Source organism: Pelodiscus sinensis, chromosome 2 (genome assembly GCF_052426305.1).
Source record: "Pelodiscus sinensis isolate ZL-2025 chromosome 2, ASM5242630v1, whole genome shotgun sequence".
NCBI lineage: Eukaryota > Metazoa > Chordata > Testudines > Trionychidae > Pelodiscus > Pelodiscus sinensis.
In genome coordinates this window covers 83127353-83153881 of record NC_143053.1, presented here as the reverse complement: position 1 = coordinate 83153881, position 26529 = coordinate 83127353, and the positions used below count along the sequence as shown (strand labels likewise).

The 26529-nt window shown below is 42.8% G+C and overlaps 1 protein-coding gene across 1 annotated transcript in view; it reads right to left on the bottom strand.

The window, feature by feature from the left end:
* Positions 1 to 24318, bottom strand: part of EMILIN2 (elastin microfibril interfacer 2) — a 66845-nt gene extending 42527 nt beyond the window's left edge. Inside the window, exons 1-2 of the mRNA XM_006139031.5 lie at positions 23958 to 24318; positions 23379 to 23501 (exon numbers count right to left, since the gene is read on the bottom strand). Of these exons, the coding sequence (XP_006139093.2) occupies positions 23379 to 23501; positions 23958 to 24070 (236 nt within the window). The 5' untranslated portion in view covers positions 24071 to 24318. The remainder of the gene's footprint in view (positions 1 to 23378; positions 23502 to 23957) is intronic.
* Positions 24319 to 26529: the final 2211 nt, after the last annotated feature.

Genomic DNA, 26529 nt, shown 5'->3' with positions numbered 1-26529 from the left:
TTTGCACTATGAACTGATGGATGTAGGAGTAGAATGGAAAGTTACTGAGAGAGCTGGTGAGTACCAATGTTAATACTGCACTACTGATTCCATACTTTTTCCTCCCACTTTTTCTTACATCCTTTAACACATAGTAGCTGCTGAGTCAGAGCCATCATGAATCACATAATTAAACTTTTGCTGCCTATTCTGTCTCATTAAAATATACTTATTTTCTGCAGTGTATTGACTTAAAATATTTTTCAGAATCAGCATTTGTGATGTAGGGACCATCGTCGGAGTTAAGAAAGAGGTTCCTTCATTTGAGTGGCTTAAAGTTTGGAGGTGGGTACAGAATGGGGATATGAAGAACATAAAGGAAAGGTTTGGAATAATTGGGGAGGGAGAAAAAGGAAGATTAGAGTGAGAAGTAGGAAGGAGTTAAGTTGTAAAGGATCTTGAAGACAAATCTAAGTAAATGTGCACTCATCCGATGAAGTGGGTATTATCCAGAAGAGCTCATGATACTATATACTTTTGTTAGTCTAAGATGCCACAAGACTACTCATTATTTTTAAAAAAAGGATGTTGTATGTATAGGCCAGAAGTTACTTGCATTATGAAGCTCTTCATCTCCTGCTATGCCCCAAAACCAGCTATGATAAATTTTCACACAATGTGGCTAGATTCTGGTGCTCTTGATGGCAATGCTCAGGTGTTGTCTAGCCAAACAGTTCAAGATTATGAAATTACTATGTTCTGAACACATTACTCTGCAAGACCATGTAGCTTTGAAGCCCTAGAAAATGAAGCACCTTCTTTCTATAGTTTTTAATTACCCCTTTTCCACCAGCCCCTTTTTTTAAAGAGAAAAAAAAGCAGAAAAAAATAAATATACATAATTAAATGCAAAAAACTATATATAAAATGGGAAAACAATAGTCTTAACACTACCCTGTTAAGCACTCATGTCAGTAAATGACAAATGTGGAATGTGTAACCTTAATTTTGCACCAGGTGTTTACAAATTACAATTGTTAATGTGATTATCCCGAACCATTTCCAAATATCAAGATTTTCCACTATACATTTATATACACATGACATCAGGCCATCTTCTCCTTAGGAGCTTTTGTTGTATTTAAAACACAAACACACACACACACACACACACACCCCTCTCATTTCAAACTAAGAGATGAAGAAAGTAAAACAAAGACTATTTCCTTTAGCTATGTCTCTCTAAATTATTACACTTAAAATAAAAAGTAACATGAACAAATACATTGTTACCTCATTGTTTCAATAATGCTTCTACAGGGTGGATAAAATTAGTAACCTGTTGCTATCCTTATTGTATCCAGTATCAGTTTTGTTTTATCTCTCAGATGTGTTTAGTCTATCACCAGAAGTCACAGCTAGACGACGACAACAACACACACACACACACACGCACACACACACACACACTTCAGAATTTTAATGTCATTGGAGTAGTAATGCAGCAGAAGGGAAGATGGGATAACACAGGACTCAATAGAAGTTTTCCCATTAACTTCAGGACCACATGGAGACAGACAACACTGAAGAATGAGCACCACAGACAACAATCTGTCACAAAACTATGCATGAATGACTTTACTGATAATTTTTAACATTAAATTGGGAAGAGAGTTATTGTTTAAATAAGACAGAAATCAGTTACCAGACTGAAATGTTTAAATCTTGCTGTGATTAGGAAATAATTCTTAACACAAATTAATTAAATATTTTAACTGTTATATTTGCTGACTTTTCTTATCATATGCAAAAATATTTGCTTCAGTAATTAGACATATTTTATCCAACATCTTCTATTCAGTAAAAATATGTGTGTCACAATCATAATTTTAATATAATGTCCTACATCTGTTATTCATTTACTGTCCCTCTCTGATTTAATATGCTGCTCAGAGAACTTAGAGGAAAAACAATTATTTAAAATCTTTTTCTCTTCTAATCAAGTTTCTTTCTACACTCCACTATAATACAGTTTTATGAAAGAGACTGTTCCTGCCTTATTTTCATAGCAATCTCTAGTTTGAAAAATAATTATTGGACTGTGAAAATAAGTCTGTACTTTTTTCATTTTTTTTGGCAGTGTAATTAAAATATTTAGTAAAATCACTTCATGGACTCTCTGATCCTTGTGATCATTTTATCTCAAATGCAGGAGTTCACAGGATTTCTCATCGGCTACTCAGCGAATGTTGAAATAGAGTGAGTCAGTGTATCATGGTTTCAAATTCTGACATCAAGTCAGTTTTACATGTTTGAAATTACAAACTCAGCAACTGTTGGCTCCATACAAGTTTATCATTTCTGTTATGATTTCAATCAATAGACCTCACAAATCCTGTTTGCAAATGCAAAGCACAGACATCCTAGGTCAAATACCTAAACATTAAATAGATTAATGTAGTGGAAAATGAAACACCGAAAGACAACATCCTGGCCACCCACAACTTTCCTGTTCATTTTCTCTTGTCTAGAACATTAAAGTTGTGTATATATAAGGGGTTTATTAGGGTGCTTTTACTTTGAACTATTTGCTGGAGCCAGTGAAGTGATTGAGGATTATACAGACATGATTTGAGGGACATTGCAACTAAATGGACTACAAACATTGAACTTTTAGGTCAATTTTGGTATGAAGGAGATGGCAATAGATACATATCCTCTGATTTCCATAACACATTTAACTACTCTAAGCTTGGTGTGTGTTCCATTCCATCCTAGTGGGACCAAATTCATTTCTGAAAATTAAGATATTTTGTTAATCTGCTCCAAATACCATTACCTATGATTTTATAACAAACTTTTAAGAAAACAGATTTAAATGCCTACAAGAAAAAAAAACCCTCATCCATAGAATCTATCTCACTTTACTCAGAAAAATCATGTAATGAATTTTTCTGTAGCAGTCACTTTTGCAATTTATAAATACAACTATGGTCTTTCCAATGTGAACACTTTCCCTGTGATCTCCTCCATAGTTAAACAAGAGGCAACAACCCTCAACAATAGTCAGGTAAAAATAAATCACAACAAAAACACACACAAGTATAAAAGAGGAGCATAAGCAATATTAAAGTTAACCAGCACAAATCCTATTCATACAGACAATTTACATATGATTTTACTATTTATCTTACTCATTAAAAAATGAGTGATTATAGTACGCTTGTCCTTCCTTGATACATATATGGTTATTTATAGAAATACCACACAGAGTATGCCATCAATTATAATTTATATTTACACTTGTGCTAAATTGGCTGCTGCATGGCCACACAGCTTACAGCAGTGGTTCTCAACTCGTTTCAGTCCACGGACCACTAGGCCAATCAAAACATTTTCATGGACCACCTCCATTCTGAGACATGATAAAAAAAGAGCAGACAACGAACATTTTGGTTTGAAATTTATTTTTTACTAACAGATTTTTGGATTATCTTCTCACTGACAAGCTTTTCAATGTTTGGAGTGGTACTTGATAATGCACAACAAATATCACTTTCCACTGCAAGCCAATTCCTCTGTTTCATTTTAATGGGCAACAAACACGAAAATCCAGTCTCTCACATATAAGTTGACGCAAATGGCAAAAGAAATCTGACTGCATGTGCTGACAGATTTGGGTAACTCCCAGTCACGCTGGCCCAAAACTTCTCTATAGTAGACTGCTGGTACACCTCTTAAGCCGCAAAATCATTTTTCAGATCCAAGAATTCCTCTTGCAGATCCTCTGGAACACTATTAACATCTGTTGTAAATGGATTCCTGATGAAAGATAATCTATCCCTTGTCCTGTCCACCTCCGGAAAGTATAGTTGGAATTCCATAAATGATCGAGAATTTGCGTCCGAAATGGCTTCCTTTTCCCCGAGCATGGCATCCACCTATGGAAACTGAACCAAATTATTGCCTTCAACTCTTACGATCCAGAGTTCCAATTTTTCAAGAAAAGCCTTGATGATGCTTTTGTGAGAGAACAGATTTGTACCTTTCCCTTGCAGCTGAAGATTCAGTTTGTTCAAGATTCCAAAAATATCAACAAGATACGCAAGTTTTAAATTTGACTGCATCAGCACATTTCGGAATTCCTCTTTCCCTTGAGCCTGGACAAATAAATCCAACTCCTCTCTCAATTGAAAAACTCTGGTGAATACGTTCCCTGCTGACAACCACCGTACAGAAGTGTAGAACAGCAACACATCCAAGTCAGAACCCATGTCCAGGAAAAATCTTTTGAACAGCCTGGTGTTCAGAGCTGATGATTTGAGTGATTCACCACTTTCACCAACCCTTTGAAAACAGCATTCAGTTGATCAGGCAATAGTTCACCAGCATTTGGAAGCCCAAACTTGAGCCCAGCATGGGAGGTGCATCACTGGTGACACCCACAAGATTTACCCAATCCAGACCATGTACTTCAAAGAAATTGTTAACAATTTCCATCATATCCTGAGCCTTTATGGTAGTATCAAGAGACTTACAAAAAAGAAACTCGTCTTTGAAGTCTCCCTCAACCATGTATCGTGCGAACACCAATAGCTGAGAGCACAATACGACGTCGGTTGAGTCATCCAATTGTATGGCAAACAATGGAGACTTCTTTATTTCATCCACAACTTGTTCACTGATGTTCTGTGATATCTCATTTAACCGTCTCGATACTGTGTCGCTAGAGACAGATATATCATTCAGCTTCCTTGCTGCTTCCTCGCCAAGAACAAGCCGCACTATCTCTTTTGCACAGGGGAGCACAAGTTGCTCTACAATGGTATGAGGCTTCTTGGCCTATGCAACTTTGTATGTAACAACGTAGGAAGCGCGCACTGCATTGCTTGTCTTATTGTAGAATGTACTTGTTGAGTCGAGGCGCTGCCGTTTCAGACCTGATAACCGCCACTCAAAATAATTTTCATCCTTTTGCAACAAGTTGGGGTGACACTTTTCGAGATGGAGTTTCAGCTTAACCGGCTTCATTGAGTCATTTCCCAAGACTTTGAAACGAACACCACATTGTGGCAAATCCACGCCTTCTTTTTCTTGACAAGTGAAGTCAAGTTTGATGTAGTCCTCTGAATACTTGCGCTTGACATTTCTTCCTGTCGTTGCCATTATAAACAAACTACATCACACCTGTAAAACAGCACATGTAGGACAGGACGGATGACACAGCAACTGCTCAGCAAGATGGCGGCAGCTACACTGATACTCAGAGCCTCAGATGGAAGTTACCGGCAACACAACATGGTTGCATCCTAGGTGACACAATGGATGACGCGCCACATGTTTGTGAACACGGCGTAAAACAGCCTAACAGCGGTGCCTGTTCACGCCATGTGGCTTTGGACAATGTTCCTGTGGACCACCGAAAAAGTCACCATGGACCACTAGTTGAGAACCACCGGCTTATAGGTAACTTAGGCGAAGATGCTTCACCTTGCCTAAGTTCCTTCACATCGAAAGTTATTGTTTGCTGTAACTCCCATATAGAGAGGAAAGGTGTGATCGCTGGCCTCTACGAAATCATGAACTAAATTGTTTGTATGCAACAAATTGTTTGTGTTAGCAGAAGGTAATGAAGGAGGTAGTCTTGTTCTCTCAGACTTATGGTGTCTTCTGGATTGGTGAGGTTGCCTTAATGAACAACACGATACCATCTGTGTGTTTTGTTAGTCTATAAAGTGCCACCAGACCATTTGTTGTTTTTTAAGTTTATCCTGTTTAAGTTTATCCGTCCACATCCTTTTTGTAGTGGGGGGGCCCAGAACTGGACACAATACTCCAGATGTGGCCTCATGAGAGCTGAATAAAGCGAAGTTACTCACCTCCAGTGCAGTAACTGTCGTTCTTCGAGGTGGTGTCCCCGTGGGTGCTCTACTATGGGTGCTGGGCTTGTCCTGGCGCCACAGACAGAAGCTTGTCATGAGCAGTGTTCGGCCGGAATGCGCAAGTGCCGTGGGCTCGCGGTTTTCGCGCTCTTTCATGTCTCGTGCGGTCTGACCCCCCCGCCAGTTCCTCAAGACCGCCTCGAAGTCTGTAAGAGACAAGAACAGAGAGAGAGAGGACTCCAAAGCGGGGAGGAGGGCGGGTAGTGGAGCACCTGCGGAGACACCACCTTGAAGAACGACAGTTACTGCACCGGAGGTGAGTAACTTTGCTTTCTTCTTCGGGGATGTCCCCGCAGGTGCTCTACTATGGGTGACTGCATAGCAGTAGTCGCCAAAACGGAAGGAGGGCAAGGAGCCCCTATTTATCAGTTGTGGAGAGTACCGCAGTCGCCACTGCACCATGTGAGCAAGTGAGTAGAGAAATAGAATAGTGTTTGGCGAAGGTCTCATGTGAGGACCAAGTCGCCGTTCTGCAGAAGTCGTTCAGAGATACCCCTCTATGAAACGCTGTAGATGTGGCCATGGCTCTAGTGGAGTGAGCACGTGGTTGGGATGGAAGGGGTAAGCCTTTCGTTGCATACGATTGCACTATGCATGAGGTTACAAGATTGAAAATCCTCTGGGAAGATAGGTGTTGACCCTTTGACCTGTGTGCCAAGGAGACGAATAAGTGGTCCATAAGCCTGAAAGGTTTAGTGCGATCTATGTAGAATGCTAAGGCCCTGCGGGTGTCCAAGGAGTGTAGGGCCACTTCTCATGGTGAGGCATGGGGCTTCGGAAAAAAGGTGAGCAGGATCACTGGTTCATTGACATGGAAATGTGAGACAATTTTGGGTATGAATCTTGGGTGTAGTCTGAAGACTACTCCATCCTTACGGAAAATTGTATATGGTGGCGTGGCCATCATGGCAGAAAGCTCGCTCACTCTGCGTGCTGATGTTATGGCAAGCAGGAAAACGGTTTTCAAAGTGAAGAAATGCAAGGATACAGTCACCAGAGGCTCGAATGGTGGCCTCATTAGGGCATTGAGGACTACATCCAGGCTCCACACCGGTGGGACTGGGTCATGCAGAGGGGCCATGTTGGTAAGGCCTTTGAGAAATCTGTCAGTAGTAGGATGGGCGAAGACAGAAACACCATCTATTGGTGATGTGAATGCTGAAATTGCTGTGAGGTGCACCCTGATGGAGGCTAACGCGAGGCCTTTGTTCTTTAGGTGTAACACATAGTCCAGGACGGAGGGAATTGACAGATGTATCGGATCGTGGTGGTTTGAGGTACACCAGGAGGAGTATCTGCGCCACTTGTGAAGGTAAGTTTTTCTTGTGGTTTGTCGCCTACTGTGTACTAGGGCATGTTGAACTGGAACGGAGCAGAGAGATTCGAATGGAGTCAGCCAGTTAGGAACCATGCTGTTAGGTTCAGCATTTGTATCTGGGGGTGTTTCAGGCGTCCTTGGTCTTGTGTGAGGATATCGTGGAGAGGCGGAAGGTGGATCGGTGTCCGTGCAGAGAGAAGGTGCAGGAAGGGAAACCAGTGCTGGCGAGGCCAGTCCGGAGCTATGAGGATTAGCGTAGGCCTGTCTGTCTTCAGCTTCTGAAGGACTTTGGGAATCAGAGATATGGGGGGGAATGCATAAAGGAGGGGTCCGCACCAGGTCATAAGGAAGGCATCTCCCAGGGATGCGTGGCTCAGGCCCGCCCTGGTGCAGTACTTGCGACATTTTGTATTGGCAGGAGTTGCGAAGAGGTCCACTTGGGGAGTACCCCAACGTTGGAAGATGTCACGTAAAATGCCATCGTGCATTTCCCATTCATGTTTCACATGGAAATGTCTGCTCAGGAAATCTGCCATCACATTTGTGGTGCCAGGTAAGTAAGATGCCATAGGAGTTGCCCCGTGGCGAATGCACCAGTTCCAAAAGCAGATGGCTTCTGTGCATAGGGAATGGGAGTGAGCGCCGCCCTGGCGATTGACGTAATACATGGCTGTGATGTTGTCCATAAGTATCCTTACCGTGGTGTTCCGAATGTAGATGAGGAAGGATTTGCATGCGTTGAAAATGGCGCATAGCTCTAAGAAGTTTATGTGTAGCCTTGCTTCTTGTGGGGACCATTGGCCTTGGACTGAGAGGGAGCCTATGTGGGCCCCGCAGCCTAGTAGAGAGGCATCTGTTGTGATTTGATGGAGTGGCTCCTGCAGATGGAATGGTACACCTGACAGTAGGTTTGTGTGACTGGTCCACCATAGGAGTGATTGGAGAACGCCAGATGGCGGTGTTACTGGCTTGTGGAGATCGTATCTGGTGTGGTGGTATACAAGAGTCACCCAGTACTGAACGGCGCGCAGATGTAGTCTGGCATATTTCACCACATACTTTGTGGCGGCCATATGGCCCATGAGTCTGAGGCATGTGATGAATGGAACGGTAGGGCTGACGGTGATGGTGCAAATGAGGTCTTGGATGGCTTGAAACCTCTGTAAGGGTAGGAACGTTCTGGCGGCAAGTGAGTCCAGGTGGGCTCCAATGAGCTCGATGTCCTGAGTGGGGTGAAAAATAGACTTTTGCTCGTTGAGGAGGAATCAGAGCGATTGAAAGACTTGCAAAGAGCTTCCCCTTGTCGAAGGGTAAGTCCTCGACTTTGGCCTGTAGTTCCTTTCGAACTCCTGCTGCTTGAAGGAAAGAAGCTCTGTGCATAACGATGGCAGTAGCAGTGGAGCGAGCAGCGGTATCAGCGACGTCTATGGCTATTTGGAGGGACATTCTCGCTGATGTGTAGCCCTCTTGGATTACTGATCTCAGGATCGATTTTTTTGAATCAGGGAGATGATCCATGAGGGGAGTGAGGCGTGAAAACGTATCAAAGGTATGATTGGAGAGATGCACCGAGTAATTGGCGATTCTGAGGAGTAAAGTCGCTGAGGTGTATACCTTCCTGCCCAGGACGTCGAGCCTCTTTACGTCTTTATCAGAGCTCTGGTGTTTGAGATGAGGGGCTCTAGATCTCTGTTGAGCTGCGTCAGCTACCAAAGAGTTAGCCTGTGGATGGGCAAAGAGGAATTCCATGCCCTTTGGTGGCATGAAATATTTCGTCGGCTCTTTTGTTGGTGGGGAGAGCCGACGCTGGAGCACGCCACACTTCGTCAGCCAGTTCCAGGATGCCTTAGTCCACAGGAATGGCCAGGCGTGACCTATGCCTGCGGTTGGAGATTCCTGAAAAGCTTGTGTTGCTTGTCTTTGAGTTCCTGCAGCGGGATCTTTTGTGTGATAGCCACTCACTTAAATAATTCTTGGAACTGATGGAGGTCATCTGGTGGAGAGCTATCACCGGGCGTGACTGCCTCATCTGGAGGAGATGAATCTAGGATGGAAGACCCCAACGTTTGGTGCACGAAGGGAGTATGTTTCGGCTCTGATGGGTGGTGAGATGGTGATGGTGAATGGTGCAGAGGAATAAGGAGAGCTGGGGTTGGAGAGCACCTGCGTGAAGCGTAGTCAAAGGCGGATCGTGATCGGCAAGAATACCTGCTACGAGAATGTCGGGAGTAGCGGTCATCACGATGGTATGTGCCATGTCGCGGTGAACAGTCGTCATGGAAGCTAGAGCGGTTGCAATATCGATAGTGGTATGGGGAGCAGGGCGAACAGGAGCGGAGGTGTGATGCCCTGGAGGAAGCAGGAGAGAGAGAGCTACCCGTAGTGGTGCCTGCGATGAGGAGATGCAGCTGCCAGAAACGGAAAAGGCAGTCTTGAAGAGGCATGAGGAGACCCATAGCGGTGAGAGGACCGGCGTGGGGATCGGAGTGCCGGCAGAGGAGAGGACGGTGTCGGGGAGAGGAAGCGGGAGCAAGAGCAGCTGCGGCGTGGAGATCGGAGAGCAGCAGGGCTCCGGGGTGGTTGCGTTGTGGCATGCGCTGAAGCGCTAGCCACTGGATTGCTCTGCACCATCACTGTAGAAACCTTTCTTGTTATCCTTCACATCCTTAGCCAGTCGCAATTCCAATTGTGCTTTCACCTTCCTGATAACCCCCTGGCATTCTCGAGCTATACATTTAAACCCCTCCCTGGTCATTTGTCCAAGATTCTACTTTTTGTAAGCCTCCTTTTTGTGCTTAAGTTCACCAAGGATTTCCCCTGTAAGCCAATCCGGTCTCCTACCATGTTTGCCTCTCTTGCTACGCATCGGGATGCTTTCTTTCTGTGCATTCAATAAGGCTTCTTTAAAATACTGCCAGCTGTCCTGGACTCGTTTCCTCTTCATGTTAGCATCCCAGGGGATTCTGCCCATCAGGTGTCTGAGGGAGTCAACATCTGCTTTTCTGAAGTCCAAGGTGTGTATTTTACTACTCTCTTTTTTTCCTTTGGTCAGGATCCTGAAATCTACCATCTCATGATCACTGCTTCCCAGGTTGTCACCCACCTCTGCTTCCCCTATTAGTTCCTCCCTGTTTGTGAGCAGAAGGTCAAGCTGCTCACGGCTCCTGGTCGGATCCTTCAGCACTTGTACCAAGAAGTTATCCCCAACATTCTCCAAAAACGTCCTGGATTGCCTGTGTATTAAGTACAGGGTACTTAAGCCTCAAAGTGACCTTCTGCCAAGCACTTTAAACAAAAGGGATGTAGACTGTTGACTGGCATGGACATGTTAGAGTCAGAACAGTGCTTAAATCTTGGGGAGTTAGGCATTATACCCTTGTACCCCAAATCTCAAAGAAAATACTATAAAAACAAGGAAATGTCTTGGGGGAAAAAAACAAGCATCACTAACAATAACTACTTCTGAATAAGAAACTATTTACAACAAATTCTCTCTAGAAAACTTTCTAGAGAGAGAAAGGGAAAAGAATATGAAAAAATGATGTATTCCCTAACTACCAACCACAGTCGGAGAGTAGGAACTAAGGGGGGGTCAGAGTGGCCACCCCTTAATACCGTCATCTGGCAACACAAGGGCGCAGAGAGTTCATGTGCTATCATGGGAAAAATTCTCTGACTGTGGTGGACTGGTGCATGTGCATTGGAAGTGAAATGGACATGTGCAAGCACTTGAAGAACAACTGTTAATAATCACGCATTATTACAAATGTTTCAAAGGCTAGGGGGAAAATGAACTACCCTATTGTAGTTAAAACATATATCAGCTAATGTGCTCGATTTCCATAACCTTATAAAGATTTCTACCACCTAAAAATGGGCATATATTTTGCTGAGTTAGACCTACAGAATACAAACAAAAACATTAATCTAAAAAGCAAGAATATAAAAAAGAGTGATTTCAAAGAACTTTCTAATCTTTCATGCCACAGAAAACAACAACTTATTTTAGGAGCCTTTCCACCTTAGGAATTAACAACTATTAACAACTATTATCTTTACTTCCAATTCAACCACCCTATTTTTAATCAAATTAATAGAAATAACTCAAGATGGAAACACAAAAATAAAATAAACCTTGAAAAAACACAGCACAGTAATTAGTAAATATTCTCCTTCCTCTTTATGACGGATTATAGGAAAAGATCTTTTTGTATTAAAATAAATTAAAAATACATATTTGGTGCAAGTTCTAAATGTTCACAGAATCACAAGGGACCCTTTAGAGGTTGAGTTCAGTCCCCTGCACTCATGGCAGGACCAAGCACTAGATATACCATCACTGGCGGATGTTTGACTAACCTGCTCTTAAACATCTCCAGTGATGGCGATGTCACAACCTTCCTAGGCAATTCATTCCAGTGATTAACCACCCCAACAGAAAGTTTTTCCTAATGTCCAACCTAAACTTAACTTGCTGCTATACAAATCCATTGCTTCTTGTCCTATCTTCAGAGGTTAAAGAGAATAATTTTTCTCCCTCCTACTTGTAACAAACTTTTAGACAACTTGAAAACTTATGTCCCTCTCAGTCTTCTCTTTTCCAGACTAAACAAATCTAATTCTTTCAAACTTTCCTCATCAGGCATGTTTTCTAGAACTTTAATGATGTTTGTTGCTCTTCTCTGGACCGTCTACAATTTGTCCAGTGTTATGGCTCTGATCAGACACCGTTATGAATACTGGCATAGTGAAACAAAAGAAAGAAAGAAGAAACAAAACCAGTATTTAGGAATCAATCTTACAATTTTCATACATGCACAACTACCATTAAAATCAATGAAACATTAGTGTGTACAACTACAGCCCATGACTAGCTAAGTCTTGAATAAAGAGCTACTGGCCAAACAATTCTATGAATGTTTATGAGTACTTGGCAGAAAAAGTGTAAGTGTAGCACATCTGCATCCTAGGAGTTTGTCTGCACTAAAAAAAGCTGCAGCCATGCAGCTGCATCACTGTAGTGCTACAGTGAAGACACGACTTTTGCCAACAGGAGGGCTTCTCCCCTCACGCAGACACTTCATCCATGCTGCCATGTAAGGTTAATAGATGGTTGCTGTACTGGAAAGGTTCCACAAATGGGGAAGACAGCAAATGCATTAGCACTTTTCCAAAACTTACCATCATGGTCCCTTAAATTCTATGGGCTAGATTCACTGGACTGCTCTGATCCATTTACACAACCTGAACAGCAGAAAAGGAGTGGAAAATACCTATAAATCCCTTAGCATGCAGGAGCGGACTGGACTGGTGGGATACCGGGAATTTCCCAGTGGGCTGTCCTCCAAAGGGCCGCCTGGCGGTGGCTGGAGAGGAAGGGGAATTGTGACGGGGAGCCGCAGCCCCTCAATTTAAATTCCCTGGTGCTGGCCATGTATACCACGCAACAGCTGAGAGGGGAGATGCCCAGGCGTGGTGTGATGTCATGGCCCGGGACTTTAAAACCGCCCAGCCCAGAGTTGCACCACACACCCCAGCTCCAGGCCCAGCAAGTGGTCTGGAGCCCTGGAAGCAGCTGGAGGGGACTTCTGGGGCCCAATCACAGACTCCAGCACCGTAAACTGGAAGACAGAAGGTGGGGGGAGAGGAAGGGGAAACAATAGGAGGAAGAGGTCAGTGGGGAAGGGGCTTGTGCTGGGGGGGCCAACACAGAAGAAGAAAAGGGAAGGCACCAAGGAACAGGGTGGAGGAGAGACAAATGCCAGGGGGCCAAGTGAGACAATGAGGAAAAGGGCAGGAGGGAAGGTGTCAGTGGGAGGGGGGACAGGGTTATGCTGGGAGAGGAGAGGGTAAGGGCATTGGGAACTAGAGGCGAGAGGGGGAGGTGCTGGGAGAAGTCTTGAAAGAAGGGGTGGGCATGAGGAAGGCGGGGATGGAGTAAGTCATGTGTGAGGGCACAGGGGCATGAGGCGAATGGGGGAAGAGAGTGGTGAGGGGGTGGGCATCAGGGAAAAAGAGGGCAAAGGGGGTAGGGGCAGTGAGGGAAGTGGGGGCACCAGGAGGGTGCAGGGGTAAGAGAAGGTGCAGGTGCTTCAGAATTCTGGAGGTGAAGCAGAAGGGCAGACACCTGTAGGGGAGGGGCCAGCACTAGAGGAGAGAGGCAGGGCAGGTGTGTAGAGGGAGGTGTTAGGAGAGGGGATGAGGAGGGGTAGCTCACATGTTCAGAGTGGGGCTACTGGAGGAGCGGGCACAGGGTGAAGAGAAGGGCTGGTGGAGGGGGGCAGGTCACAGGAGGGCTGAAGGCAGTGAGAAGGGCAGGAGTAAGGACAGCAGAGGAGGGTGAGGGGTTGGGGGGCAGCAGGCACCAGGGGAGCTGATGGAGCAAGGGGAGGAGACATGGCAGCAAAGGGAAAAGGGAGAGGTTTATACAATATTTATTAATAACTTGGGTGCTACATCCAAACAAGCCACATGAACTCAGTACTGGTGCACAACACAAAATTCATTCTGCTCATGGGAGGAAACTCTTAGAAGGAACACTTCCCCCAGCCTCTCCACCCCCTCGTTAATGTCACACACATTGGGTTAATGCAATTGCAGGACAGTTGCATGAGGGGGGTTTGGTGGGGGCCAAACTAATCCCTATTGGTAGGAAGATGGTGGAAAAAGTCCTTAGAGAGGGGTCACATGACACCTTTTACTTCTGGTCACGTGTCCATCTTGCCCCAAGAGTGTTACCTCCAGAAGCCTGGCTAATGGGAGTCAGGAGTGTGGCTAATGGAGGTCAACGAGTAAATTTAAAAAAAATTATTTGATGAGAAAAAGTGGGCGGTTATTAACCCATTTCCTGGGCCTATTTTGATTGCCAGTCCGCTCCTGCTAGCACGGCAGAATTCCTCAAAGACACATAACTGACTACTATACCTCACCGCCACTCTGTCCCCAGTTCAGAGGGAGGCTGTTAGGCAACCTTCTTCCTCACTCCTATCTCCCGCTGGTGGGCAGTTCCTTAAGAATCATTACTAGCATAAATTAAAGCAGCCTCTAAACACCATAAATTATGCTACGGGCGGGACAGAGAATTCCACTCACTGTAGCCCCACTCATAACCCCTGCATGCCACTCTCTGAAACACTGAGCTGAAGCTGAGTGCAACTAAGAATTTAGCCTGATACCACTTAAGGATGGATTTCCCTCCCTCCCACCCCTGTAAGTGCAGGTGGACTACGGGGCACTGTTACAAAAGAAAAACAAACATTCTCAGTACCAGATCTTTAAATCCCACTTTTAATTACAGACTCCATAGCATGTAAAATGTCCAGTACTATGAAATCATTTGTTCTCTGAAATTCTGGCTTCCTTGAAGTCAATGAGAATTTTGCCATTGACTTTAATGGAGCTAGGGTTTCACCCATTACTGTGAATTGTGCAATTCAGGTAGAGGCAGGTGAAAATAAGCTAAAGTATTATACTGTCTAAAATACTCTATGTACAACCACTTCAGTGTTTTCATTTCCCAGTGACATATCACATTCTTAGAGTCTCAGATGGGTTCATATTCAACATAGCTAGCTCCTTTCATCACTGGGACTACATTAAATTTTAGTGCACTAGCTGAGAGTTAATGCGGGTATGTCTTCTTCTTGAACTAGGAATTACACCTGAAGTGTAGACATACCATCATATATAGTTCAGTAACATTTCCCTAATCACACAACTAGTCTATGGAAGAGATTGGAACAGAACGTAGCTCTCATGACTTCCAGTCCCATGTTTTCTCTATGGTTGCTTCCCTCTCCATTTATGCCAGCAAGATAAACAATGTCAAACAACAGTAAATCACATGCAGTCAGACCAGCACTAAGTTGGTACTTCAAAACAAAGAAGAAACCTAAATACTTCTAATAGGAACAAAACAGAAAAAGGTCTATATTTTTTAAAAAGGTTAAGGAAAATCCTGGTAGATCAACACTGCATTGTAATCTACTAACTATTGTATTAATAGCAGAAAGTTAGTCAATTTGGGTATCACTTCACATTCCCAGACCCTAGGCCTGATGCTTCTTTTACACTGGAGTATCTCAGTTGAAGTCAGCAGTGTAAAAACTGTATCCAAGATCCCATTTTAGAATTTCCTGGGGACTGGAACTAGGGAGAGCAATTGGCAAAGTGGAGATGGGGAGACAGGAATTGTGTGAGAGAAAATCAGAAGTAAGGGGAGGAATATTGGAGTATGAGAGATGCAAAGTGTTGGAGTAAGGCAGCAGAGTGAACAGAGCATTCTGATGAGCAAGAAGAAGGGTAAAAAGCATCAGCAGGAGTGGCTGCCTGAGAGATCACCAAGGAAATTTAAAGAAAGAGGTTAAAGGAGAGTAGAAGGGGCATATATTTAACTGGGCATTGAAATGTCTTCCTGACAGTTTCCCCCTGCCAACTCAGGCTAGGTAGAGCATGAGCACAGGACGTGTTCTACAGATGAACTGGAGCTGGCATTCGCACCAGACCTAGCAAAGTTGCTTGATTTTGAATTTCTGCTAATAGCAGCAGCTCAATCATTTTGGGGAGGAAGACACTGGGACAAGAGTAGATGTCCACAGCTGCTGTGCTCGCTTTTCTCCACAAAATGCTCAGTGCTTGAACCAGAGTTATTGCTCTCCCTTGACCTTGCTTAGGCCATAATCATTTAATCTACCCTTCTCTACAGATGGGAAGGCAATAGCTGTGGTTAGTGTTAGAATGGCAGATAGTGCTGTATTAATTCACTGCTTCCCCACAACTTCTACAGCAAGGTTTCACTTTGGTCTATCTCATGGCTTTTTAAGTTTATTCACAAAAGCATGGGCACTTAGCCTGTGAAAAACTGCAGCACTAATTAGCAGGACTGGTTTCCTCATTGATGCTACAATATTTTTTCAGATTATTCTTACCGGATAGGTCTCTAGTGATAATGAATAGCTTCCACTGTTGCTGACATATTATCAGGAGAACTATGCAAATAGTTTAACTAGCTTCTTTTTTTCCTAAACACATCTACTTGAATGAAAAATGAATTTGCTTAACCTGTGTTTGCAGCACTTTTGTCTTTGCTCTCCATGAATAAGTCCTTGCAAGAATGTTCACAAAGACACTTTTACAGAATGCTAAAGAATATATATGTGAGATGAATGTTGAATTCATAAACACAACTGATAGTCTCATGAAGTATTAGTGTTGGGAGATTTCATACTGCAGACTATTTAAAAATTGGGATTCTAAGATTTCAGAATGAACTACAGCATTGTTTCTAGAGCTATAATTTCTCAAGGAAAGCACATACTTGAATCAGGTCAGAACTGAAGTGTGTGTGAGGGAGAAAAAAAGGCAAGAAGAGATCAGAACATTATATGAAAGTCTGATATCTTGAAAACCACAAGGGGAATGAAGGAATGTTCTACATTATGGGAATATGTGCATATCCAGCCTTTCAATGGTGTAGGACATTCCTCTATTGTTCTGGTGGTTTATTACATATCAGCCCTTAAATTGGTCAGTGGTCCTTTGGACCTGCACTGCTACTTAGGAACTGGTCTAGCACTTAATACAAGAAGTCCCAGACCTCCAATCAGTGCAATTTTCAAACCATGAAATCACAGACATAAATATCAACTGCAATATTTGTATTAATGTGAGTAGTGAGTTGAGAGAGTGTGTGAAGTTTTTGAAAGTATTGTAACAAGCTATGAATGATGTATGAAATGAAAATTCCTATCGAAGTTTCAGAGAACAAAGACGGTGTTGTTTGCTGTGTGTATAGGCAGAGATGCATAATATTAGGCTCAGACACGGCTAAGAAAATCTACCACACCCATCCATCTTGCAAAGATTATCAAATAAATAATGCAGGAAACTCAAATATGTTATTACATTTTTCTTACTGCCTTCAACCTCCCAACCTTATGCTAAACTATTCGAGTAGCCAGCTAGCAGGAACTTGTACTGAGACACTTCTGTCCCACATAAGATACTCTCCCTTTTTAAAAACAAAACAAAACAACAAACACACAAAGACCAACCCCCCCCCCCAATCCTCCTTTCTTGATATATGTAAAAAAGTGTTCAATTTTTCCTCTTTTGTATTCAACGTAGTCTGTGTATTTTCAAGGGTTTTTCTTGTGCGATGTTAACTTCTGAACACCAGAGACAAACTTAGACCCTGATATTTCAAGGACTATTGTATCATGGGCTTGATCCTGTCCAGGGCAGAGTATTCTGATCCAGCATAGCATTTAAGCACATATTAAGCTTTCAAATAGTAATGTGAAAGTGTAACTATGTACACAGTTAACTAATGAGCCTAGGCTCATCAGTTTACCTTTATGGTTACATGTACGCTCCTGGCACATGCAGGAAGCCAGCCTGGAAGCCACCTCCCGGTGCACTCTGATTCCTCAGGAGCCATCTGCCACTTGGCACGGCTGCCTCTGTATCAGAGGCAGCAACACGGGGAGGAGGGACATGTGGGAGCCAGTATGTAAGGAGAGTGACCTTAAAAGCTGTCTCCCTACGCCCACTGGTTCCTGGGGAGCTGTCTGTATCAGAGGCAGCAGCACTGGAGGATAGGTGGGAGCTGATGTGCGCAGGAAGCCAACTTCCATCCATGTGTAACCACTGATATTTCAGCGATTAGATGGCTACTTAAGCACATTTTAACATCCTTATTTTCAACCCTCAAGTACATAAGAAGGGCCATACTGTGTCAGACCAAAGGTCCATCTAGTCCAGTATCCTGTCTTTTGACAGTGGCCAATGCCAAATGCCCCGGAGGGAGTGAACAGAACAGAAAATCATCAAATGATCCCTTCTCCTGTCACCTATTCCCAGCTTCTGACAAACAGGCTAGGGACACCATTCCTGCCCATCCTGGCTAATAGCCATTGATGGACCTAACCTCCATGAATTTATCTAGTTCTTTCTTGAACCCTGTTAAAGTTCTGGTCTTCACAACCTCCTCTGGCAAGGAGTTCCACAGATTGACCACACGCTGTGTGAAGAAAAACTTCCTTTTGTTTGTTTTAAACCTGCTACCTATTAATTTCATTTGGTGACCCCTAGTTCTTAAGTTATGGGAACAAGTTAATAACTTTTCCTTATTTAGTTTTTCCCACACCAGCCATGATTTTATAAAACTATTTTCATATGCCCCTTTAGTCTCCTCTTTTCTAAGCTGAGAAGTCCCAGTCTTCTCTTTCATATGGGACCCATTCCAAAACCCTAATTATTTTGTTGCCCTTTTCTGAACCTTTTCCAATGCCAATATATATTTTTTGAGATGAGATGACCATATCTGTATGCAGTATTCAAGATGTGGGTATACCTTGGTTTTATAGCGAGGCAATAAGATATTCTTTGTCTTATTGTCTATCCGTTTTTAATTATTCCTAACATTGTTAGCTTTTTTGACTGCTGCTGCACACTGAGTGGATGTTGTCAGAGAACTATGCTCAAAAGAGAGATCTTGGAGTCATTGTGGAGTTATAGTTAGAGTCATATTGTATTTATAGTTGGGATTATTTTTTCCAATGTGCATTACTTTACATTTATCAACATAAAATTTCATTTGCCATTTTGTTACCCAATCACTTAGCGTGAGATCTTTTTTAAACTCTTCACAGTCTGCTTTGGTCTTAACTACCTTGAGCAGTTTAGTATCATCTGCAAATTTTGCCACCTCATTGTTTACCCCTTTTTTTAGATCATTCATAAATGGGTTGAATAGGATTGGTCCCAGTACAAACCCTTTTAAGACACCACTAGTTACCTCTCTCCATTCTGAATACTTACCATTTATTCCTAGCCTTTGTTTCCTGTCATTTAACCAGTTATCAATCCACAAAAGGACCTTCCCTCTTATCCCACTATCAGGGAGGGATAGCTCAGTGGTCTGAGCATTGGCCTGCTAAAATGTAGGGTTGTGAGTTCAATCCTTGAGGGGGCTATTTAGGGATCTGGGGCAAATCTGCCAGTGATGGTACTTGGCCCTGCTGTGAGGGCAGGGGACTGGACTTGATGACCTCACAAGGTCCCTTCCAGCTCTATGAGATAAGTAAGTTAATATATGGAGATATACCTAAGAGCCTTTGGTGAGGGACCTTGCCAAAGACTTTCTGGAAATCTAAGTATACTGTATCCACTGAATCCCCCTTATCCACATGTTTGTTGACACCCTCAAAGAACTCTAGTAGATTAGTAAGACATGATTTCCCTTTACAGAAACCATATTGACTTTTCCCCAACAAATGATGTTCATCTGTGTGTCATTCAATAGTAAAAAATAAAATTGTCAATCATAGGTCTGCCAACAGCTAAAAGTTAAGCATGTGTTTAAATGCTATGCTGGATTGTAACTAAAGAGCTCTGTTCTGGCAGGATTGAACTCTATTATAGTACCCCATATGTAAGGAACAGGGATTGAAATAGCTGCATGGATGTCATAAAAAAAATTGATAACCAGACACACCAATTTACACTGATAATTTGGTCTACTGTTTTCTTTCCAAAGAAAGTACCTGCATATTCTTTTCCTCCCATTAAATAAAATGTTTACAATCTTTAGTTGGAATGATTTTATTAACACGCTTTTTGTCTGATGCTTCTTATAGGCTGGTTTCCCAAGCTTTACAATTGCATATACTTATGAGTAGAGTTTTAGGTGTTCTGCTGTGTTTTGTTTTATATAATTCCGCCTATGTTTTACTGAAATGTTGGAATGAATCACTCTGTGATTACTCCAGAATTAGATTTATTTATAGCAATAAACATTTTTTAACCTATTGATTTTATGTATACAGTAATTTGTTTCATGGGTAAATTTGTAGGTATTCATTAAAAGTTTGTTTAGTCATACTTATTTTTAGACCATTTGTCATTTTTCCTGTCTGTGTTCCAATTATTTGCAATCTAGTGGAATAGTCTGTCTTCCTGTTTATTACAGAAGTTTCAGATGGAAAAGACCAGTTAAATCAATAAAGCCATTCCTGTCTCCTACACACAGAAGGTACAAACATGTAGTCTGACCCAGTAAACACTTAAACATATGAGCAACTCTACTCCTAGGAGTTGAGCCATTGAAATCAATGGGACTTGTTACATGAGTCGAGTTATTCACAAGCAAATATTTATAAGATCATGCCTATTGTGAGTAAATGCACAATGTAAGAGGGGCAATTAAAATAAATAAACAAAGGTACAAGTGAGTTATTTGCACACAAGTGATTTTTTAAATCGTCAAATTATTTGCATGTGGGTAAGTAAAAACCATGAACATTTTTGCATAAGTACATTTCACTCCCACTTTCCACAATAGTGGCTATTAATTACAATGACAACGTACGGCATACCTATTGTTCGGGTATATACCTTATGTTTAAGACAAAACTTAATATATAATGTGCATCTCTGTTTCATCAAAATATGGTTGTGTGTAATGTAAGCAAATATCAAAAAAGTAATGTGCGCCTGATCTTTGAGCCAACTAAAAATAAAGGGCAATGCTATTGCATATTCTGCACTAAAATGATGATGAACTTCTATTTGGAGGGTATCAGTTCTTAGCAATTTATTGCTCACCTTATTAGGAGTGAAAGGCATGTACTGGACATTTCACGGAACAGATAAGAACCCTCATAAATAGGGAGGAGCCTAGCCAGTTTTAAAACCTGGATATCGAAAGTCAGTAGGACACCAGTGATTTTCACAGATCAACATTACATTTTAAAAAAGCACACATCTGTGACACAGGTAACAAATTATATGTCTGATTCAGATCTCAGTTATTCTAAGAAGAATTTTCCATTTACTTCATAATTTAGTCCTTGTCTGTAAATTTATAAACAAAATAAGAAGAATAATTTCACAGAACTTAGCCTCAATGGTTTTACTTATTTGTTATAACCCTTCTCCTTGTCCTCCTACTGTCTCATCTATGTTAATGTCCTGAAAACAGATACATATATGAGTAACTTTATTTGCATGAGCAGTTCCATTGAGTTTCATGAAACTACTAACATAAGAAAAGTTAAAGTTATTTGAATTCATAACTGCTTGCAGAATCAAGAGCATAGATTGCAAACTCTTCAGTGCAGGTTTCTTTCCTATTCTGTGTCCCTAAGAAAACTAGCAGACACAATTATAATCCTTCTTTCTAGCCTCAATTTTTAAAACAACAGGCTTTCCTATTATTGTAAAGTTTCAGACACACAGCAAACTTTCAAGACTACATAACTATATTTTGAATTACTTAAAAATATTCACACAATTTTATAGTCACACTGCTGCCATACACCTGAAGGCATATGACAACAAACAACTTTTAATATACCTTATATTCAAAATAAAAAATGCTTTGTAGTTCCATCTCTAGTTATCCCAGAAGATGTTTATTTTCACCAATATTAAGCACCAATATGAAACATCAGTTTCAGGAAATAAAGATTTGTAATTAGGAAGATCTATCAATTGCCTTAAAAATAGAAATCTCCAATATACGTTATCAGATAATTACAGTCAATATTTTAGAATTTGGTTTACCATACAAATTGCAGGTCACACAGGAGCAATAATGGATCCCATTATAAACAAGGGGATATACCTCACCCAACCTTTATCTGTCCACTTTAGTGCATCAGGGTCAGTGTCAGAATGTTAAAATGGGCAGTTAAATATTATGAAAAGAAACAACAACTTAAATGACCCAGACAGAGTTATTCAGCTGCGTGTCTGGAGAGCTTCCACTTGTGTGCCTCACGTGGCCAATGTTTGTAAGAAAAAGGTAGTTTTTTTGGTGCCAAAAACTCTTACAAACACCAAATATGCAACAACAATTGTCACAGGTCCCTGTGAGACAAAGGAGCATCCTCAGATCCCATTTTAATAAACAAGAGCGAAGTGGACCGAGCCTATCACAGGAGGCGCTCAGGCCCTTGCAGTATCAACCACATACTTCATTCGCTCATGTCTATTCAGAAATGTATATAGTTTTTATTTTTCTATTTATCACAATAATAATTAGCTCATTTAGGGTCTGATTCAATATCTATTAAAATCAATAGGAGTCTATTGACTTTAGTAGGAGAGGGATCAGACCTGTACAGAGTTTATTATCTGTGGTCTTCAAATTCCTTTGCTGAGGAGGGTTAGTAACTATTATCACTGTTTGACAGATATGGAAACTGAAGCACTGTGAAATGATTTTCCCCAGTCACACAACAGGTCAGTGGCAGCACTATGAATAGAACCTAATCTCCTGAGTTCTAGCTAGTGCCCTGTCCACTGGACCACAATGGTTACCTAACATAAAGCGAGTACTGCAGAAACACATCAGTGGCAGGTTTATTAAAAAACAAAAAGTAACAAAAACAATTTTGCATGGTCTCCTCTCTATGCTAGAGAATTTGAGAATCTATAAATTGTAAACATGCTGGACTTGTGAATGTGGGCCAATAATGCAAAACAACCATAAAGCCAGAGTAAGTCAGGTGTATTATTGCTTTGTACTACTGGAGTGGAGTGAAGCAACTGCAGTGCACCCATAATTGTGGGCCAAGGTGTGTAACTCACAGCAGGTGCTTGCACTCCTACAAAATTTAAAATACAGTATGCATATTCACCCCAACTTGGTAAGACTTTGGTGTCAGCAGCACCAAATCAATTACCAATGGGAAGTTCAGACTTGCAAGTAACTTTTCCTTGATTTGTTTCTAGCAACATACAAATAACTTATTGCATGATCTCACAGCAGAATATCCAATGTGGCTCTAATTTGTTTCAGCTGCCTTATGTTTGTAATAAAAAAAAGCTTTGTTCACGATTTATTATGGCCCAGCACTCAGAGGCTAGAAAATTAAACATATCGTCCTGCAATAACCTCTCCCTTCCAAGCACACACTTTTAAAACAAAATACAGGACTGTGTAGCACCAGACTAACTCCGTTACATTTCTAACACTTTAAAAAGAGATCCCAGAGTTTTAAAATCCCATGGATAGATAATCTGAGCCCTGGTGATGTACAACTTGAGAACTGTTGCGGTCTCACTAGATGTAGAAATGACTTAGCGATGACCTAGTGGTTCCCCGCCCAGAAATCTCCTCCTCTGTTACTTACACTGGGGTTGGTGGACAGGGAAACTGGTTCCAGGCACATTTGTACTGAGCCTGAACAAACTGCTCAGTTCCATCCAGCACAGAGCAGCTCACATTCTTGTTCACTATGTGGGCGCACCAGTTCCTGGGAGCGGGCGACAAAAACACACAGGACAAAGGCACAGTTAAAGGGGCAAACAATAGAGATGATTAAGCCAGTAGCATGGCAAGTGTAGAACAAAAAAAAGCACCGGTCAGGAGACGCAGCCCATAAAACCATCGCCGCGCCCGCTCACACAAGCCGAGGGCAGCTCCTTGGGCCACTGACTGCCCCTGAGGCAAGTGTCCGCACCTACTCCCACCCCACCTTTGCAGCCATTGCAAGCGCTGGGGCTTCCCATCCCACTCGCCCGGCAGCTGGCGGCCGCATCTCGACGCCCTAACAGGGAATCCCGGGAAGTCTTAGCCCCCCCCCCCCCTCGCTCTGCCTGGGGAAGCTGCTGAGGCACCCGAGAGCCCCAGGCCAGCAGGGTCCAGCAGCCCGAGAGCCGCAGCTGGACGCTCCCGCCCGCCCGCGGACGCAGGAGGGAGAGACTCTTACTTGCTCCTGCTGCGCCTCAGGTGCGGGGTGGCCTCGCCGAGCCAGCTGCCCAGGGACAGGAGCAGCGCCAGTGCCCAGCCCAGGGGCACGACCGGTCCCGGGCGCAGCCCCATTGCCGCCAGCAGCGCAGGCGAGACTGGGACTGAGCTGGGCTGCTGCGCGGAGCAGCCCGGGCGGCTGGGAACACCCTGGAGCGGAGCGGAGCGCGCTCCCACCCTCGTCCTGCTGGATTCCTCCCTTCCCCCGCTGGCCGGTTTCCTTTGGACTCCTCTCGCCCTGCCCGCTCCCTCCAGCCCCTCAGAGCCTCGCTGACGCTTCCGCCCTCCAAGTCGTTCACACTCCCCCTCCCAGCCGACGGGTGACTCCCCTCGACCCACGCTTTGTCTGACCAACCCAATGCAAGGCAGCCCCCACTTTTCCCACTCGGCAGGGGGGAAGGGCAGGTCTTGATTACTTCACATTACTCAGCTGTGAAGGGCTTTTTTCCAGAAAGCGAGCGCCCTGATGCATTAGTATCTATGCGCGCGCGCACAGACTGTCCCATAGACAGACGGGATAGACCCCTACAAAGAGGCCCCACCCAGCCCTCTATTGGCCTACACCTTTGGCAGGAGACCTCGATCTTCTGATCCGCTCGAGGAGTTGCACATATTTAAGATACTGGCCACTCATCAGACATGCAGCCACTTCCTCCCTTCCCCCCATTCACTCTGGCCTGACTTCCCCTCCACAGTTATGCAAACAGTGACGGTTTGTGCAATCAGTGCTTTTGACTTAACACTGGTAACTAATGGAGAAACTATTCAGTCCAAAATGACCATTACGCTGTATGTGTAGTGCAGCCATACTGTCCAAACACTATGACCCTCACTTCCCCAAACATAAGGAGTCCAATTAATCCTCCTAGACAACACTCTCATAAATTCTGAGGATCCCTCTGCTGTACTGCTGGTGATGGCAGTTGTCATGGACCATTGGCTCCTCACTTGATCATTGTCCCCTCATGACCCAATGCACCTCAACCACTAATACACACCTTTCCCAAGTATTTAAGCTGATAAGGTTATTTTGACACGCCCAACTGCTACTCCATATCCCAAGAACTCTTTTGCATGGATTTTCTTCCTGTTTTTCTCTGTTGCTTTAGGAACCCAGGAATTATAATTCTGGACCAGACAAGTAGTCCATCTTGTTCAGTATCTTATCTCCAACAATTGCCTGCACCAGCTGTTTTAGAAAATGTGCAAATGGGCAATGATGGAATAACCTCCTTTTAAAGAAAGTTTCTTCCTAACTTAGAAGCTGGGTTAAACTCCAAAGCATAAGAGCTAATATCCCTTTCAAACTTTTATATATATTTAATAAGCGTAATACAACTGCAGATATTCTCATCGATATTAATGCCAAATTCTTTTTTGGAACCAGGTAAGTTCTTTTGCCACGGTAATACCCTATAACAATGAGATGTCATGCACTTTGCATCCTTTCACATGCATCTCAGCATAACTCTCGACTACAGTAAACTACATCTTTTTTTAAATGATCTTTAAGATGCACAATAATATTTAATAATATTGAAATTAGTAGTTCATACATTCCTTTTTATACCAAGTATGCTATCAACTTGGTAAAAGTTGGAAAACAAACATGTATTAGGCAGAGTGAGCAGCAGATATTAAAATTCAATCTAGCACAGTTCTTCAAGATTACTTACCTGTGCAATGTTTCTAAGGCTGTGTCTACACCATAGGTTCCCAAACTGAGGAGAGTGCCCCCGTGGGGGGGGGGGCATGAAGAAATTCCAAGTGGGGTACGAGGTGACTCAGCCCTCCCCCCTATGGAGTTTTGCTACCCCGGTCAGTCCCTTTTTTTTTTTTTTGGCTCAACAAGTTTTGCTGCTATTTTTGGGGGGGGGGGGGGTGAGGGTTTTTCAAAAATCAAAAAGGGGGGGCGTGTTGCTGAAAAGTTTGGGAACCACTGGTCTACACTATGCAACTTTTAGTGAAAAGCCCTATTGCTAAAAGTTGAAACATGTAAACGCTGTGTGTCAGCATTTTTTTCAGACAAATAACTTCTAATCCCCAAGAGCTGCTTTTGCTTTTTCAGCATGAGAACACTCCTGCTTGCAAAGCAGTGTTTACACTTGCTGCTGCAAAACTTTTGTGGTTCAGGGTGTGGGTGGGAACTAAGAACCTATGAATGACATAAATTGTGTCACTTGCAAGTGTAGACATATCCTAACAAACTCTATTTCTGCCCAGAACACAGTGGAGTATCCACAGATTCACATTAGCCCCTGTCCTTTTAAAGGCATTACTTTGGATGACAGGCTCATATTCCTATAATTCTTAGAAGATCCGCATCTTTTTCTTCTGTGTTTGCACAGTGCCTATCACAATGATATCTTGGTATACAATTGAGTGCTACTATAATACAAACATATAAATCATTACCATAACAACATTTATCTTTTTACCTAAGTGCTTCTCACGTGGTCTGATAACTCCTAACCTCACTTGAATTCCACCTGCCAATCTGCCATATCGTAAACTTGGTCTTTTCCATCTGTTTG